Here is an 18844-nt window from a genome sequence, read left to right as displayed (position 1 = left end):
ACCTTTGCAAATGCTCCAAGACCTTTCTGGAAATGGCCTAAGGAAAATAATACCTTTGACTGGTGCACCTCTCACTGTCATTTTTGTGCCTGATTAGTGGCAAGAGGCAGTTTTGCATTTATTTCCAAGCAGCTGCTAAAGGAGAGCTGCAGGCAGGCGTAACCTGGAGACTGTGAAACTCTGCTTGCTGTCAGTTTCACACCAGCATTTTACTTTCTTCTACCCCCATTTATTATTAATCTGTATTTATATCTAACTGCAGCTCTTAGTTAGCCTTTGCCAGAGGCTTAACCATTAGAGGTGACTGTGAGGAAGGAGGGGAAAGAAGAAGCTGCCATAAATCAGGCTTTTACCACTCCATACAACTCCAGGGAGGTGAGAAACTATGCAAAGCTGTGGCTATTTAGGAAGACAACAGCTTGCACAGTGGATCAGGTCAAGTCTCCTTTTATCCTTAGTACTAAATATGAAAAGGAAACATCCCTATCACAGAACTTTCCTTCTAATCATGCTCAGTTCCTACTTTCTACAGTGCTTTAAAACCCTTTTAAATTTCTGCCTATTCTAATTCAGAGGATGTTCTCACATTTCATGTTTTCTGAACCCACTAAGCCCTCAGGCTCAGTAAGACCATGTCATATTTGTTCTGAATAAGCACTGTATAAAAATGCACTTTTTCTACCAGCTTTCAATGCACTGCCTTTTAATTCAGTATTAAGAACAAGACCACACTCAATTACGAAAAAATAGACAGGAGTACCTGATTCACTTTGTCCTCTCCAGAGTAAACAATTTTAATTTAAGCAGTAGAATACCACTTGTTTTCTACTCACAATTTTCTTTTTAAGACTTCAAATCCTTTTTCATCTCTTGTTTATTTCTTTTATCCCTTTTGAATCAGGCTGAGCAGTGTGTTTCAGGTGAGACACCACCATTCATTTAATGAAGACATTTATTATTTTCCAGACCATTCCTCACCCATCCTTACATTTCACTCACTTGGTTTGTTCACTTTACTGTAAATGAGAATCCCACTCAGTGTCATCTTTCCTTTAGAGGTAAGATAAATGTAATTCATTACAAAGACTGTCCATAAGTTTTCCAAAATGGAGACACAGATGTCACATATGCTTGCTGTGTATGATAAAGGTTCCCACAGCAGCGTGAGCGGAATTCAACTTCTTGTACACTTTCCCCAGATGCCCCCATGTATCCAGACGGCCTGCAACCCTAAGAAGCACCAGGCTTCAGATTAGATTTTTGGAAATTCTTCCCCAAGTCTTTTCCAGCAGAAGTAACCTCAGCAGTCTACCGAGCCGTAATACCATTTTACTCTGCTTGACATAAGCATTATTATCTTCAAGCAACCAGTTGGAATGGAAATGTTGTTAGGAACTTGGAGAAGTCATCTTCCACTTATTCAGCGTTCAGTCATAATGAAGGCTCTTCAGTGTCCCTCCTCCAAACCTTTTCCTTTCAGAGAAGCCAGGAATCTAGAGACAGAAAAGGTAAGTTGTAGTGTCAGAATCAGCAGGAGCTCCCTTTAGCCCACATTTGAGAGCCTGTTACCAAACCAGCTGCAACAATGCCTTCCTCTTCCACGCCGTCGCCAAAATCAGGACTAAAATGCTTCAAGCTTACTGCTAGAGGAGCAGCACCATTAATTAAACAAGCTGCAAAACTTGAGTATGGCTCATTTGTTCTATGGAGCTCCTTAAGGCTTTTTGGCAAGGGTTACAATGAAAGCCTTAATTTCTTGGGCAAACCCTAAACCAGTTAATTGCAGATTTCAAAGTCCATATTTCCCCCCAGATTCAAATGCATACCAGAATTTCTCCTCCATTCATTTTTAAAACTACAAAATAGTATTAACAAGTCCTATTAAAGAGCTTTTAGGACTTTATGCCTTCTAACCTGAGACAACAGCAATTCACTGGTAGTTGAAAGCACAGTTTTATCAACTGCTGAAAACTAAGAAAACCATCAGAATAGAAATGGCTGCAACAATGCAAAGGATTAGCACTCCTGCTTTTGTAGCCAATCTGTAGATACTGCTCACACCGTGACAAGGAGTGCTTACAAAGAAAATCTACTTGAAACCGTTGGAAGCTTCTCTGGCTTAACAGTATTTCAAACAGATTTGCAATCCAATGCACCCTTGAATCCCTTAAAAGAAAGGGATGCACTGCTTTCTAATACTGTGTACCATGTTTGTCCTATTGGCATCATGAAACTCTCCGATTTCAGTCCAGAGTAACTTTTAGGTACCTAACTACACACAAGCAGAAACAGCAGACCCAGTGAGCACATGCTCCCAAAACAATTTCACACTCTCATAGGAAATACACGGTGGAAGGTGTCAAACGAGCACTACAAATCATGCCAGGAGAACATGGGCATGTAAGGATGGGATGGGAGGAAAATGTAATTTACAATACAGAGCAGACTGCTTCATTGGTAAACTGAAAAAGCTATTACTCAAAATAAAAGTCCACTAAAACCCCCACAATTTAGATTTAGTTAGGGTTTTCAGGCCCAAAACTCAAACAGATATGCAAGGTATTCATTCAGGAATTGTTTTATTCATCTCTGAGAAGCAATCATTTCTAAGGGAAAAATCAGGCAGATTTTGCACAAAGGTTCATCTCATGAAAACTGCTTTGGGAATTCAAAAGGGAAAAATGCAATCATTAGACCTAAAAAGTAGCAGGACACCATAGATAAAATGTTATCTGTTTCTGTATTTTTTTATATCAAAGTCACTAATTAAAAGTAATAATTATTTATCAGAGATCTTATTGAAATCATGGCTACAAACAATTTGAAACTTATCATTCTTTTCATCCTGAAGAAGTCTATAACAGAAATACCTCAAAACACGAATGATCGAAGTGACCTATTGTAGAAAACCCACAAACACATTCATAAGATTTACATTTGGTAGATCATTTCAACTAACAACTTTAAGAGGTCATATTGAAATCTCCAGTTCCAATGTGGATTTTGTCTCTTTAAAAATGACTGTCCACTACTTAAGATTTGTTTTAAGCTTCTCAGCTATCGTCAGTGAGGCAAATGAAAATAGTCATCAGCAGGCTGTAATCTTTGGCACGTGGCCATAAGCAACATAAAGTTAATCCCTGGCTAGCCACTAAAAATGATCAAATCAGAAAAATAAAAATCTTACATCACTCAAAGACAACCAGCACACAAGCAGATTTCTGCATTAGGCTGTTATCCCCATGAAAGGGAGACTCCCTTTCACTAGAGAATGTGGGGAGAAGGGGAGAGGGGAGGAAAAAAGGAAGCATGCAGAACTGAAAGAGGAAAAAGCAATTTTTGTTTTTAAAAGGCATAGAAAAATGCTCAAAGAAAGAAAGCATTTTGTAATTTGCGACTATTCCCGCCCCCCCCCCCCCCCCGCCCCCTATCCCTAAGGGGCTTTCAGCACAGCTACATCTAACGATACATTTGATTGTATTTTGGTGGTGCTGTTCATGGTAATTTGCAAGCACCTCACAGGTACGGTAAATGGAAACTCACTGCTCCCCACATGGCAGACTGTGCATGGCGGGGTGGGGGGCACAAAGAGCTGAAGTGGCCTGCCCAAACCAGAAGAGTCATTTCACTACTTCTTCACCACCTGTACTGAAAACAGTTAACTCAGCCATTAGGAATGGTATCTTACTGATGTTCTCCTTGTGGCTCCACTGGTTCTATGAAAGTTACCTGTACCAAACATAAAATGCTAGTTCCAGCTGTGGAAAAAAAAGCCTTTCCATTGACCTTCAGGACAGCATCTCTGGCCTAAATCTGCAACCAAGCAGCCTGAAGCTGACAGATCTGACAGAGATCATATCTGCCCATTTTATCTCACTCTTGCAACTTCTGCTATGTTAGCATACTTAATTATTTCACTGCCAATCACATTACAAATACTTTAGCTGAGAAAAGTCAGCCATTTTTCTGTCTATCCAAAACAGCTGTGCTCCCACAGATTTCAAAACCCAATTACCAGCATAGATTACCATTTAAGTCACATGAAACCCATGTCCTAAAGAGGACCCTGTCAGCAGTTCACATTACAAAGGGAGAAAGAAAACAAAAAAGGAGGAAAAATTACAAACCTGATTGCCATCTCTTAAGAAGTATCTCTTCTCTATGACCTGGGAAAAACAGAGAATGATCTTAGCTGGCACAACATAAGCATAACCTCAGATTCCAATCAAAACTTCACATGTGAGCACTGAAACTCATGGCTAACCGGGGCAAGGTCTGAAGTCACGTTCCCTGCTCCAGGCCTATTGCTTTAAGTGCAATGCTCTAGTACACATAGAAGGAGTTGCCACCTCCAGCCATTCTTAGTAAAGCTGTGTTATTCTGAACTTAGACACACCTCATTTAGTTAGCCCTCTTTAGTAATGGAGGTGATGGTTTGGGTGTCTCCTTACTCATCAGTTATTCCCATCTCTTTCTGCAGATGCAGTGGTTCTGAGCACTAGAAAAAATCTCATTCTGCAGGTGCATAACACCTCCAGTGGTTCTGAGTAGCCCCTGGGCACAGGTGATGCTTGAGAAGAGGTAGCCTGACTCGTGCTCTGAGAGTGATGCACAACACTGTCTGTGCTGAGGGGTACCTATGGAGGCAGTACTGTCAATCTAAAAAATAAAAAGTGATTTGTATCATTTGTACAATCTAAACTCTCCTCCAAAGAAAATTCAGGTCAAGCTTCCTCTAAAGCATGACATGTTACAGGAGGTGATCTGCTCTGCTATGGTATCTTTATCCAGGGGGTGCTTAAACCAGAGCATTCCTTCTATCATTTTCACAGTAGGACTTGATGGTTTTGCACAAGATGTCTTTTGCAGGGAGGGAGAGTACATACCAAATCTCTTAAGTCCTAAAGTTTTCTTTAACCACGATCAACAGAGCTAACCACAGCCTTGTAACTTCCCGCATTACTACCTCAGCACGCTGCAAACCTTCTGGCCTGTCAGAAGGCTCCAAAAATATATGCAGTGTCTCTGGACATTTCTGAGCTCTTTTTCATTGCTCTATGCAGATCAAGAATCAACTCTTCAAGCAGATCAGCTATTTTCTGGAGTTTCCAGAAGCAGACCAGTCTTTGGCACCTCCACGCCTGGCTTCAACCAACTCAAAAAGCAGAACGTGAAAGAGGCAGCTAACTGTTGTTCCATGTTCAAATCACAGACAGCATTCAATACACAGAACAATAAAACATAATTTCCTTGACTTGACTTACTTTATCAAAAAACCTGCTTAGTTTGACAGCGTTGGATGAACCTGCAGCCAGGTAACGAGGATTGGTACAATCCTAGAAGACACAAACAACAACAAACCAAGCACAAGGAAATCAATGCAAGGAAGCTGTAAACATGGAAATCAACCTACCCTTTCCCCTGACACATGGACCTGCAATCAGCTAGGGAAAACACAGTCTATCTGCTGCTTTCTGCCTCACAGTCCTTCAAGAGAAAAGGCCAACTTTTGTTCTGTGAATTCACCAGAAAATTCTAAGTAACCCCCTGTGTGCTCCACATCTTCCTTCTGCTACCAGCTATACAGTCAACTAATAATTTGTACAGGCTACACATGAGATTACACACACACATGCATACACACACACATACAAACACTTACGCAGCACAGGTATATTTTTATACATATATATACACATTGTATATATATATAAATAAAAATAAAGTGATCCTGATGTTTCATTCAAGAATAGTGTCAGAACTAAGGACAAGGAAAACTGAATTCCCAACCATCAATTCCAAGCTGCAGTGACCTTATCTAACACCCCATACACCTCTCTGTAGTGAAACAAGGACGGTCATTTCATCAAGCAAGGGGGACAGCCAACCAAAATGCGATGACTCCAGCATTATTGAGAAAATCTCCAAAAGCCCAGTTTTTGTCACATCTTTACTTACTAAAATTTGGACTCACTCCCATACAAAATAAAAACAACAGCGGTGACAAGGATACTAACCAAATTTATCTCTTCAGCATTGAAGTCCTCAGCCAAGAAAGCTGTTCTGGTCAAAACTTCATTCCGCTTAGTTTCTGGGATCTGATCCAGCTTAGTTCCTATTACCAGCAGTGGAATTTGGTTATCAGCAAACTGTTCACGGTCATAGTCACTGGTGAGGGAAACAAATACAGTCTTGAGTACAGCCATGGTCATGTAAGTGGGCACAGGGATGCCAACAGCTCCCCCTTTTTCAAATAATGGTAATTTATTTATGGGTCATTATTTATCTAAGAAAGGATGCGCTGCATCTATCAATTAAGGCAGGGCTTCTGCATCTAAGTCACTACACAGGAATTGAAAGGAAAGAGAAAAGAAACCACGATTTGGATTTCTTCTCAGCATAAATGAACTGCAGAAAAAATGCTAACACAAGCAGGAAAGAAATAGGAATACCAGTATTGTACCAAGCATATGCAGCCACCAGAGACATATCAGGCAGCTGGCATTGCTGAACATCTAAGTTTCTACATACATAGACTGTTAAAGGAGGGACAACGAAATAAGTTGCAACACTGAAACACTACCCCTTTCCACGTTAGATCAAAGAGGGCTGCAATAACAGTTGTGTGGTGTCAAGTTATTAATTCTTCTACATTCAAATAAAGGCAGCCACCATAAGCTGAATTCCGACAAGCTTTGATTCAGATATGAATAATCATCAAAGACAGCCTTTATAAAATAAACAATAAAATTAAATGTCATCACAAATCCAAGCTCCAATCGTTCTCCTCAGCTAGGATAATCACTTGTCTTTCATTTTTACCTAAAAGAAGCTTTCTAGAAAGTAATTTTACAACCAAAGCAACAACTCAACCAAGCAATTGTTGGTGGCTGAGCATCTGTCCCTGACAGAAGCTAAGCTTTTGAAGATTAAAACAATTATGAAGACCCTGCACCTGGAAAAACTGGAGAAATTTGCAGTTATATAATGCAAATCCTCTTTCTCTTCTCCCAAGTTTCTGTAGAAAGACCTGCATACCAGCATAGGTAGGGAAACAACTGATATTCTTCCCACAAAAAGCTACCCTTTATGATTGCTTCCCTGCTCATGTGTGAGGTTTTATCAATGATCTTAAAACCTCCTTGACTACATGTATAACAGGAGCATGGAGGTATAGGAGGAAATACTTGACACCATGTTGGAAAGACAATTCTGAACATGCTGTTTAAGCAGAGTTTTCTGCGCTTTTTTTTAGCCACACTCCTGAAATAATTCCTCCATCAGCCATCCCACCCCCCAAAAAAAAAAAAAAAATTAAGTGAACTTCCTCAGCCTTGGTGCATGGAGGGAAAGCCTTTTGGAACAGAGACATGCCATCCCATGACACTTCTTGTGCAAGGGCTTTGCACATCCCAATACAGACACACAAGTCTTCAGGTATCAGGGACTGGACCCACTCTCACAGAGGCCTCACACAAATGAAGGATGCAGTAAACATCTTTTCCCTTAAAGCAAGGTCTCTGCCATACAGTTTGGGAATCTACTGGCAGAATGGCCTGATTTGCAGTGTAAAACAAGAACAGCAGTGATTTCCTTTGATATCCTGCGCTTTTTTTCTTTCTTTCTTAAAAGTCTAGCCACATCTAATTTCATGTGGATTTCAAGTAGCCTAAGGGATGAACAAAGACTTCCATAACAGCTTGGATTTACTGTATCTTAACCCTGCATGTGTGTTTTTTCTCTCACCCATTTGTCACGAGAACTCCTGTTGGAGCAACATCTCTGTTGAGTGCTTCCAAAGACCAGCGATACAAATTCTGGGATGATTTCTTGTTAGTTAAGTCATGCACTAAAATTATCCCTAAAGTGAAAGAGAAGACAGCAAGATGCTATTTAATGATACACATTTTTTCCCCTTATCTTACCAAAACGACATCTGCAAGTTCCCAGATATCTGAGAACGAAGAAAGGGATGTATAACCAGTTCAGTTACAGTGAATGAGTAAAGCTGAAAATATCAGGAGGTAACAGGTTTTTTAAAGCTGCTTATCAGGAATAGGATAAGAGCTAAGAGAAAAATCTCATGAAAGGAGGAAACGAACAGCCACCTCAGGGTTTAATCCGCAAGCGGCTTGCAGGCATTCCCTGATTCTGCTCTGTCTAGGCCTCAGATACTGAAACTCTCTATTCCTGCAGCAGAGAATGTAGCCTTCCTCTGTTTTACCTAATTGGTAAACTTAACGCTCTTTTTGTCACACCACCTAAGAGTCTAAAGGCTGTTTCTTTGTTTCAGAGAGTTTAGAGAGCGCTGTAGCTTTCCTCCATTTTCAACAACTAATGCTACATACTTGGGGAGGTATCCAAACGGAAAACAGACTGATACAAATTTTCACAGTTCAAGTGTCTGGTAGAAACGTGAATTAACAAGGTTTCATGTATTTAAGATTAAGCTTCTAGCATTTTTCATTACCATGATCCTTGAAAATGTAAATTCCGAGATAGAAAAATAGCCAGCCAAACTTCTTAGCTGTACTATTAACAGACGCCCACTTCTGATACCCACAGTTCCTAATTCAATTACCAGCTCCTCCTAGCTAATTCCTTCTATTTATTCACACCTCCTGCAGCCTGTGGGACATTCCCACCTCCTCCAGACCTCAAAACATCACTAATTCAAGGACAAAATGTAATGATACCGCTTATCTTCATCAGCATTCATTCTCAACATGCTGCACAGCCTATAGGTGGAGGAAATTATTAATTTATATCCTCTCACCTTAACTCCCAGAGGTGCCACCCACTGTATACGCTATGAAAAAAACACATTTCCACAAACATTTTCCACTACCTCACAGGACTGTGCACAGTCTCTCCTATGAGAAATCCCAGCATATCACAACCATAGCCCTATTTCAAAGCATTTATCGCAGTAACAGCATAAAAAGGTAACTCAACTGCGAGTCCACCCCCGGAGTAGGGAGAAAAAGCCTGCTGCAACATAACTTGGCCTATAGCAACACGTTCAGAGGCACTGCTGCATAATCTGCGAGAAACACTCTCCACCTCCAGACACTCATCCTCAGTTATGTCTTTGATTGGTCAGTTCGCTTATCTGCTTCACCGAAAACCTACACAGTTAGTTGCACCAGCAGAAAAAGACTCTGTCGACATCAAAAAAGAGCAGGCAGGACCTGTGACTACTCAAGGAAATGTTCCTCCCACATTAAGGTCTGCGAGCCATGGCCCTGCTGCCTAGTCACTGTCCCAGACTCTCACAGTCCACACACCAGATGCAGGCTCACGAAAGCAGATCTGTGGCCAAACCAAAAGCAAACCGTACCCAACCTTGTCAACAACCAGGTGTCCCTGACAGCCTGCACAGATGCTGCCACCACCAAACACTAACTGCCCTTTGATCTCAGCTTTTCAGACCATGGCAAGCCCAGAAAGCACAAGCAGTCAGACAGAAAGAATTATTCTTCTCTTCTTAATTCTTCATTCATCTTCTCTTCTTAAATCAGGTCAAACAGAGGCAATTTGCAAGACAAGCTCTAATGAAGGAATTAATCTAATGAAAGAAACCAGAGCCAAGGCTAACTACCAAAGTCAACAGTCTTCATATGTGAGCTGCCTAATAATACCTTTTGGGCAGTGGAGATAAATAACTCTAATAACATCATCAATTATAATTCAGACACATAAGTTCAAGATCTCATCTCCTAATGGGCTGTCCTAGGATATTTCCAAGTCTGACCCACACTCACTGGCATACTGTGGATGTAGTGTCAAAAAGAGATCAATGTTTTTCATACACCAAAGAGGCTTGCTTTGAGGACACAACACAACTCAAACCTTATTTACATTAACAATATAAGCAAGAGGTATCTACACAGTTTTCCTCCTGGGAAAGGAGAAAGAAATCACTATTTAAATAATCACAGAGCAAAAATGTTTATTGTATGGCTTAACATATTATTGAAAGGCCCTCAAATGACTTGGAACAAGAAAAAAGAATCCAACAGAACATTTGAGACAGATTTTCTGAAGCAGTTGTTAATCTGCTATACATCAGTTTTTAGTGAACTATCCTCGGGTGCCAAAAAGTAACAACGGAAATTCCGCATTGTTTAGTTTGTAATCTCTTATTTGCTCTTATTAGTGGTACAGATGAACTGCTAGGCCTTTAACTCAGTACCTCAACAGAAGGCATAATACTACTTTCTATATACAGCAAGTTGCAAGATTCAATTCTTAAAAATAATTTGGCAAATTAAATGAGCAGAGGCAAGATGGTTATCAACACATTGCAATTTTATGGGAGCTTTAAATTTGCCAGGGTAAAACATAACTATCAAACTTCATATAAATTCAAATAAATATTTTCCTGCTGTAGGTTTTGGAACTGAATAGATAAGAAAATATAACTCATATTTCTGCATGTATATCAGGCCTGGAAAGGTGAAGGCAACATTTATGTCTGTCAGTGTAGCTGGAAGGGACAACACTGCAACTTCAAAGACTCCCTGTTGTGCCAGCTGCACAAGACTGAAATGAAAGGCTGATCAAGCTAATCTGCACAGGTTTGCCTAAAAGAGCTTTCCAGTTCAAAACTGAAATCATAAAATACTGCCTATGAATGCTATCAGGTTTTTTTCCTGTGTAAATGTACCGGAATCAGAAAAGCAAACCATATAGCCCTCAGCCAGACCTAAAGGGATCTGGCCCCAGAACCAAGAGACAGCTCATAACTGAAACTGATAAAACCAGATTTACAGCAATCAAACTTACCATTCAGCAAGTTATAAAATACTGCTCGTGTGCTTTTCACACTAGTGGCACTACCCACTGAACCTCCAACATCCCACAGCTCAATGTAGTAGGTCTTCTCTTCTGGAGTCCCTTCTTTGTAGTCATGTATCTGATGAAAAATTCGCATCATATGTAAACACATCACTAGCTCACAGGAGTTAATCTACACAACACTTAAGACATTCAACTGAAAGGATTATTATACTTGGACAGAAATCTGTAAATTCTCATGCTGACACCATTTCAAATCTCTCAAGTAGAAGAGATGGAATGAGTCAAGCAGTGGCCACGGGATACCACAGCTCTTACATGTGAGATGGAGCTTGGTGAGTCAGCCGAGAGTAAGTATCCTTTCCACCTCAGTATTAACAAACCTAATGCCTCATGACATGTTTAGAAGAAGCATGTTGCTAAAGCAAGATGAAAAAATAAGGTTGTGACTTCTTACAGTTATTAAAACCCACACGGTAGTACTACAAGAATATTAACACAGGTGACCACATCAGATTTTGACTACACCTTTTTCCTCTCCAAATTCTCATAGACATCTTGACTGAATTAATTGATCAACAAGTTTTGCCCCTGGATCTGCTAGAGTTTTGCTCCACAGTCAAACAGAAAACGATGTTTCTTTCCCCAAATTTTGGAAGTATATTCCTAACCTATGACAATGCATTTCACGCAGAATATAGCAAAGAGTGATAAAGGAAAAAAGCGTTTATAACTATCCCATGAGGACTGTAGCTTGGGCCAAAAAAACCTGCTAGATGAAATTCCTCATTTCGCTGACAGTAGGTCCTGCAACGAGCAGGCAGGAGGAGCAGCAACCCTACAGTCACGGCCAGCACCCTCAAACTAAACAAGCAAATTGTTTTTCCCCGCCACGTTTGGCTGACAATTTAGCTGTGCATGAGGTGTTTCTCAGGGCAGCGTGGTTTCAGTGGCGTGCCTTCTGACTGAACCTGGCTGCTTCGGGCCCTGGAACACAGCGCTGGCCACCGCAGCGAGGAGATGTGCTACAAATGACAAACACGTCTGATTCCCACAGCCTTGGATGGTCAAAATTTGCTCAGGCAAGCACTTGGCTCTTAATAACATTTGCCTCGAAAGATGAAGCCCTCAGCAAACCAAAACACTGAAAAACAGCTTTATCTGGGACAGTAAGTAATGGAATGAAAAAAAAAAAAATGAAGTCAAGGCCCTTGCCTTCCCTTACACTTCAGGCTAGGGTACCCTGCCGTCGGGCACATCACCTACTCGAACGTCCACCGAGCAGCCCACGGTCCAGGACGGGTTTCCCAGCACCTGGTTCTGGCACAGGAGATGCACAAGCGAAGACTTGCCGACACCTGCAAGCGCACAGACAGAAGGAGCCCTGGGCCCCCGCCAGGCAGGCCGCAAGGCCGGCAGCCGGCGGGCGGCAGCTAACGGCGGGGCCAGGGCCCGGCGGCAGACAGGCCCCGCGGCTCCCGCCTAGGCGGAGGGGCCGGGTGAGTGGGTCCCCGCCCGGCTCCGCGGCGCAGCGGGCATACACTCACCAGAGTCGCCCAACACCAGCACCTTGACCCTGTCCAAAGCCGCCATCTTACTCTACCTAGCAACAACACCAGACACACACACACCCCGTCCCGGAGCCGCCAATCGCAGCGCTCGTTCCTTCCGCTGCACTCAGCCTATTGGTTGCCTGCCCGAGTAGCCGGCGCCACTGTCACTTCTGACTGGCTTCATTCGCATGAGGGCGGGAACGCTAAGAGGTCTATGAAGGAGCTGATTGGCTGCTTTCCTGTCGCTCACCGCTCAGCCGCAGAGGGCAACGCGTGCCGGGCAGGCCGTGGGGGCGGTATCGCGCATGCGCGGCACGCGGGGAGCCATTGGGCAAGGCGCAGGGCGCGCCGGTGACGCCACCAGGGCGCGCGGCCGTGACGTGCCCACGCGGAGCCGCCGGAAGCGCTGCCCGGAGCGGGGAGAGCTGGAAGCGGCGGCAGGTCAGTGCCGGCCCTGGCGGGCGGCGGCGGCGGCGGCCCGGCCCGCCCTGAGGCACCGAGCGGGCCGCGCCAGGCGCCAGGGTCCCCCCGGGGTCCCATAGCCGTCCCTGGCGGGGGACTCAGACGCGGTGCCGCCAGAGGAAGCTGGCCGGGAGGCCCCCCTCCCCCCTTCCGCCTGGGGGGGTCCCGCCGCCGGGGGTGCCCGAGGCCCTCAGAGCCCCCGCTCCGGCGCTCCGCCCCCCCCTTGTTTTGGGCGCCTCTGAGGGGCTGAGCACGCCGGCACGGGGTCGGTGCTCCCCGCACGTTGTCCGGGTGGGCCTCTGCCCCGGGCCCTCGCACCACTTTCAGCTCCCTCCCACCGCCTGCCTCCCCTCTTGCGTGGTTTGGGGGGGGTTCTTTGTGTTTTTGTTGGCGTTTTTTTAGGAGGACCTGCTGAGCCCTCAAGTCTCGTGTCCTACAGGAGCCTACACATTCGGATGTTTCAGACTCAACACATAAACGTGGGCAGGGAATAGGGAGCTGTGCAGGTAGCAGGAGGGGTTCCCTCCTTCACTTGGCCATAACGTAGTCTGCTGCTGTACCCTAGGGAGGCTGTGCGACTTGTAATTTGAGGGAAGATGCAAGAATCTGAGGAGTAACTAACAGTATAACAAACCTAGCTCGTTGCTTTTTGCCAGGTTTGACCGTTGGTCAAGCCCACATGGCACGACCATTCAGTTCTCTAGCTCAGGAAGATCTTTATTATTTTTCTTTTGTGCATTAGTTTTCTTCTGGCTTCATGAGCTTGCTGGTTCCCTGCAGGGCAGATGAACATCACATCTAATGGCACCAAGCTGTTAAATGAGTACAGCTGCCAAACTTGTATTTTTACAAGTGGCTCAGAATGAATAAGGAAGAAGGGCATTTTGCAGAGAGTGTTCAGCAGTGCACATTAAGGTGCATTTTCATGAAATACAGCTGGCTTAATGTTTTTCAGCCATGAAAGGAGGAGGCTCTTCTTTCATCTCTTCTGCACTGGCATCCTCTTAGATCTGCTGATTCTGTTGCTCATCACACTTTCCTACTAGCTGATTAAACTGTCAAAAAAAACTAGTAGAAGGAGGGAGGGGGGGAGAAAGGGTATTTTTCTACCTTTTAGTCATGCAAATTGGTGCACAGGAAGGTCTTGTGAGTGCGAGAGCTGGCATGGGAGAGGGCAAAGCCATGTCCTTGGGAGAGGAGCAAATACCCTTCTGGCAGCCGTAAGGGATGATGTGCGAGTCTCATTCCTACCTTCTGCTTCCTTTAAGATTTATAGCTTGCTTTCACACAGGATGCTTTAGGGAATTCTTCTGAACAAGAAACTACATGAATTAAAGCTAGCCTGGTATCTTGTTACTTAGTTTCTCTGCTTCTTTATTGCTTACATCCTTAGTATATAGACTAGTTTGCTACACCCTGATGCACTAAAACTTTTCTGAACCTAATACTTTCATAAACTTTTGTCTTTCTGAAATTCTTCACAGTCAGACAATACCACTCACATAAGTGTGGTGTTCTAGTCTCATTGAATCCAGGGTATGGAAAACAATTTCTGCTTTCTTCCCATCAGAAACTTAAAAGGGATGCTGGGGCTAAGCCCCCTGTACTTCAGTGTAGTCATGACTTCTTAGGCTTGATATTCATCAGGAATGCTCTTTTTGTCCTTTAAGAAAGCCCCAAAACCTTACCACTTCGTTACATGAGAGCCAATGCTGAGATGTCTCCAAAATGATGTTCTTCTGCTGGTATATGTTCAGATTTAAGTATAAATTTTAAGAGTTTCTGATGTCCGTGGTTAAAATGTGCTAGTGGCTTCACATTACAATTGAGTCATCTCAATAGTATCTTTGCCACCACGTGGGGAAAGCTCATGTTTCCGTATCCCTAGCCATTCTTTCTTATCTTTGTTTTGTGTAGGCTCTAGTCTAGTAACAGAAATGATTCGGTTCTTGGAAGTTTTCCCTCTTGCTTCCCTCTAAAATATGCTACTTTTTTTTTGACATGTTTGTTTTTCACTTTTATCAACTTGATTTACCTTGCTAAATGAATAGGCAACTGTCAGAATTAGCACATGATGGCAGGGGCTGTGGCTGAAGACTGAGAAGGAAAAAGACTTCTCTGTGGGATGGAGGGTATAATTTGTGACAGGAAACTGTACCTGCACTATTCTAGTTGCTACATTTGGCCTTCCATAAATAGTGCACTCCAAGTTTTTTCCCCTGCAGCTATAACTGTTAATAGTTTGTTAATGCTGATGTGCATTTGAAGTACTTCTCAATATTACATCTGTTTGTGTACATGCACGTAGGTAGTCCTTTAATTTACTGACATCTTGCTGTTATGTTGGATTTAGATTATGAATGTGATTGAGAATTACATTCCAAGCCTGTATTGTTCCAATTTCTGCCTTGCATGGTCAGACCTTGCATCCTTATCATGTGGGGTTCCATATATTTTACTTGTGAAAGAAATTAGGTGAAAATGTCCTAATTTCAGGCAGGCCGTTCAGCCTTTTTGTGTGCAGCTGTAGCACAAATTTTCATCTTTAGTGAAGAAACCCCTTTGATACCTGTGAATTCTTGGTTTCAGTTTATGGAATGCCAACAAGAAGGTAGGATTTGAGTGAAAGCAGATTCTTCTCTTCTCCTTTAATGCTTCAGGGTAGGTCTTGAAATTAAGATACATGATTTCTCATCAAGATGTAGTGGAGGAGGAAGGCTGAGCAGCAATGCTCCTGAAGTCTCTAGGGAATGGAATTCAACAAGCTTCTGATAAAATACCAGAAGACTTTGGGTTTGCAAGTGATGTGGGATAAAGGCAGTTCTGGATAGTAGCGATGTGTTGCACAGATTATCCACTTACTACAGAGAACAGTGACAAAAAGCAGACTGGAAAATGGAAGGTTCTTTGCCATTTTTTGGAAAGATAGAGTAGTGTCTGAGGTTACTTCATACAGACGTGTAAAATCTTGATGGCATGTTTTCACACTGTAGTTCTGAAATTTGTGCCTTCCCTGCCTGTACTCAGGAAGATTCAAAATTGCCCCTCTCAGCTTAACCTCATAATCTTCTGAAATAATTTTAATTTAATTAGAGCGAAGGATCTGCTGCTCGCAAGTGACTGCTGGAGTGGGATATGGTACACACTGGCTCCCAGAAGCTTGTTGTACTTGCAGTGTTTACAGGTGAGGGACTCAAAATCTGATTTTGATTTTTCTGAAGAAAATGTCAGTGGTATAAGCAAATAATTTTTTTTGTCTTTTTAAATCTGATGGCAGAACCCGCAGAAACGTTTTCCAAACAAATCGGCAAAATCTGGTCTCAAAGATTTAATGAAAAAGAATGCTAACAATTTAAGTTAGATGTGGGGAAAAATGGGAAGCACCTTTCCAAGTATGTCTGATAGGTGTAGGTTCCCAGCCAACCCTACAACTCCCAAGTTTTCCCCCAGAAGAGATCTGGGGTGTTATAAAAAGGGTTTCTCTACCCAAATGAGTCTGAAGAGCAGTCTGCTTCCTTTTTTGTTTCTGGCTGATTTTTTTCCCCCCGACCATGTCCATGGTGTTCATACATTATTTAGGTCAGTACAGACGTGATTATGAAACAGATTCACGTTCATTAAAACCTTGTTAGGAGATGTTATCATATTTCTTTGCACATGTAATTAATTCAGGCTTGACTTACTGCTTGGAGGAAAGGTGAAATCACTGTTCAAGGATGCAATGGTAAGGTTCCTTGCTTTTGGATTTTAAACTGATACTCGTGGCACTGGATTGCAGCTTGTGAGCTGGGTCACTGTTGGTCTTGCCTGGTGGTACGGTGACAGGTAGCAAGGATTTGCAGCTCATATGCTGTAGGCTGAGATTCTTTGTGGGCTGGGTGTCAGCTTGTCCCAGAGAAGCAGTTTGTTAGACCCTGGCCTGGTGAGTTCGGTATGTGCTCACTCTTGTGCCATTGCTCTCTGTCGTAGCTTACATGAGAACGTGGTTATCCAGAATGATGTAGAATATGTTCTTCATCCAACCATACCGATCTTGTTCAAGCTTTTGAGCAGTTTGGCATTAGGCCTCAATGTAATACAAAAACTGGTGTTTGCTGAATGTGTCTCCATGTTTGTTTTTAGAGGCAAATTCCTTGTGTTCAGCATTGTTAACTTGTAGCAAAGCTTGATGAGGGTGTTCTTTGTTGGCTTTATTTATTCCTTTATTTCTTTAAAAACTGACACAAGTCAGTCCGCTGGCTCACACAAAGGCTGTCTTCTGCAGGATTTAGAATTTAATCCGTGGATTAGTTGCATCACCAAGCTTTTCTGGAAGGAATTTTCAGGGGACAGTGAACTGGTGTGGAGAGAAGGGTTTTTTTGCTTCGTTAGTTGGGGTTTTTTTTTAGATCAGCACTTAAAAACCTTTTGCCTTTCAAAATCTGACTTTTTAAATCTCTTCTGTGGTGCCAGGTTTTATTTAAAATTGATCTTTACATTATATACTGTGCTTAAACTCTGAATGAGATTTAATCAATTTGAATAAATGAAAGCTTCTGGCTTGCTTCTGCATTGACATTGTTTTATAGCATCAGTATGTTGCCGACAGATCCAGTCAAAAGCAAGATTTATCTTTAAGTAAGTGAAAGACTGTAAAAACACCAACAGAATTAAATGGATTTTCAAGGACAATGTCCTGTGACAGTATTCAGGTTGGGTCTGACTTAGCCATACAGTATATTTGAATCTCTAACTCACAACGGGGCATCCTTTATTGCTAATGCTTTTACCTGTAACGCAAAGCTCTCTAAAACTGTCCTTTGTGTGAGATAAATCATAATGCATCTGCCATATAAAAGAAAGCTGACTAACTCGAGAAGTACTTGTTTCATGGCTAATTCATGCTGTGATAAACATATTCTATTAAATTTCCTTGAAGGGAAGCTAAGGCTGGACATCCAGGCACTGTTTTCTGTAAGCTATCCTGAGCCTGCACAGCAGCAGTCAACAGATGTGGCTCAGTTCATTTCAGTTTGAGCACTGTGAATACCATCGAGCCCTACGAGAAAAAGAAAAGCTCAACCAAGGAAGTGTTTTAAAAGGAAAGAGTTAAGGTGGGGTTTTTTCTTACCCATAGGCAGAAAAGACAGGACAATCTTAATTTACCTCCTGTTAAGCTCCACTGTCCACAGCCTAATTGCTTTGCAGTTGCACTGGCTGTAACCCTTGAGAGGAACATACCTCAGTTGCAGAGGAGGGTAGGGGTTGGAGGGAACCAAAGCTTCAGTGAGTAGTGTTACTTATTGAGAGGGCAGTGTTTCTCATACCAAAAAAAATAAAATAAAATAGATTTCCAAGCAGTCTACTGCGATAAATGATCACGGATTTTTGAGTAGTCTTAGCTGATGGAAGTGAGTCATCAGCTGCTTCGTTTAATGTAGAGCTTCGTGATTTCAGTGGGGTGTTTGGGGTGGGGGGTATAGAAAAGTTCTGTAATGGTGTTTTGTCAGAAAGGATATTACAGGTTTTATGATAGCAATGAAGAAAATAGGATACCCATCCAGATCCTTTCTTCTGCTGTCACTCTTCTCTATCCTTTATTTGAGACTTGAATGCTGAGGAGGTACATATACAGTATGTGAAACATCTAATGGAAGAGAAAATTGAAATTGGCAGAGTTTTACTATTTATGATATTCATTCACAGATAAAATTGCTTAGCAGTGACAAACAAATTAAGGTGTGCACTTTTTCTTCAATTGAAGGAACCTTTTTCTTAATAAATGGTTATTCATATCTTAAACTAGCATAGAAGTCTCATATTGAAAAAGACTATTCAGAGTTTTATTTGAAGTTAACTGGAAGTATAACCCCCTGAATAGGTATTTCAAAAGCACCTATAATACGCCATGATTATCTTGAACCTTTCATACATGGAAATCCCAGTGCATTATGAGTGGAAGGGAATTTTGTTACTGCCAGCAGATGTATAGACTTGAAAGTGTGGAGAGAAAATGCTCAAAACCACCCTGTGAAATGACAGTAAGGGTT

At 42.4% G+C, this 18844-nt stretch overlaps 2 protein-coding genes across 5 annotated transcripts in view; one reads left to right on the top strand and one right to left on the bottom strand.

Annotated features, from left to right (window-relative positions):
* Positions 1-764: 764 nt before the first annotated feature.
* Positions 765-12500, bottom strand: RABL3 (RAB, member of RAS oncogene family like 3). Its single transcript, XM_080391220.1, has 8 exons — positions 12348-12500; positions 12067-12158; positions 10789-10918; positions 7747-7861; positions 6018-6168; positions 5265-5336; positions 4128-4166; positions 765-1493 (listed from the first exon to the last, which is right to left on the bottom strand). Exons 1-8 carry the CDS (start codon positions 12391-12393, stop codon positions 1428-1430), a joined length of 711 nt encoding a protein of 236 aa, XP_080247346.1. The 5' UTR covers positions 12394-12500; the 3' UTR covers positions 765-1427.
* Positions 12501-12651: 151 nt separating this feature from the next.
* Positions 12652-18844, top strand: part of GTF2E1 (general transcription factor IIE subunit 1) — a 52712-nt gene continuing 46519 nt past the window's right edge. For 2 of the 4 annotated variants that reach the window (XR_013928745.1, XM_080391210.1), the window contains exon 1: positions 12652-12794. The gene's annotated coding sequence lies outside the window, so the exon portion shown is untranslated. Of the gene's footprint in view, positions 12795-12903; positions 16000-18844 lie in introns of those variants that run through there. The other 2 variants (XM_080391211.1, XM_080391212.1) reach the window with 2 other exon arrangements.

This window comes from Falco punctatus (assembly GCF_963210335.1).
Source record: "Falco punctatus genome assembly, chromosome: 6".
Classification (NCBI taxonomy): domain Eukaryota; kingdom Metazoa; phylum Chordata; class Aves; order Falconiformes; family Falconidae; genus Falco; species Falco punctatus.
This window is presented reverse-complemented; position numbering and strand designations above follow the sequence as displayed.

What these genes read in the sequence shown, in the direction of transcription:
- RABL3 (XM_080391220.1), bottom strand. Translation starts at nt 12,393, where the DNA reads ATGGCGGCTTTGGACAGGGTCAAGGTGCTGGTGTTGGGCGACTCTG. An exon ending in ATTTTATAACTTGCTGAATG is followed by an intron (nt 7,862 to 10,788) that starts GTAAGTTTGATT and finishes CTTTCACTTTAG; the next exon opens with GGATAATTTTAGTGCATGAC. An exon ending in TCTTAAGAGATGGCAATCAG is followed by an intron (nt 1,494 to 4,127) that starts GTTTGTAATTTT and finishes TTCTGTCTCTAG; the next exon opens with ATTCCTGGCTTCTCTGAAAG.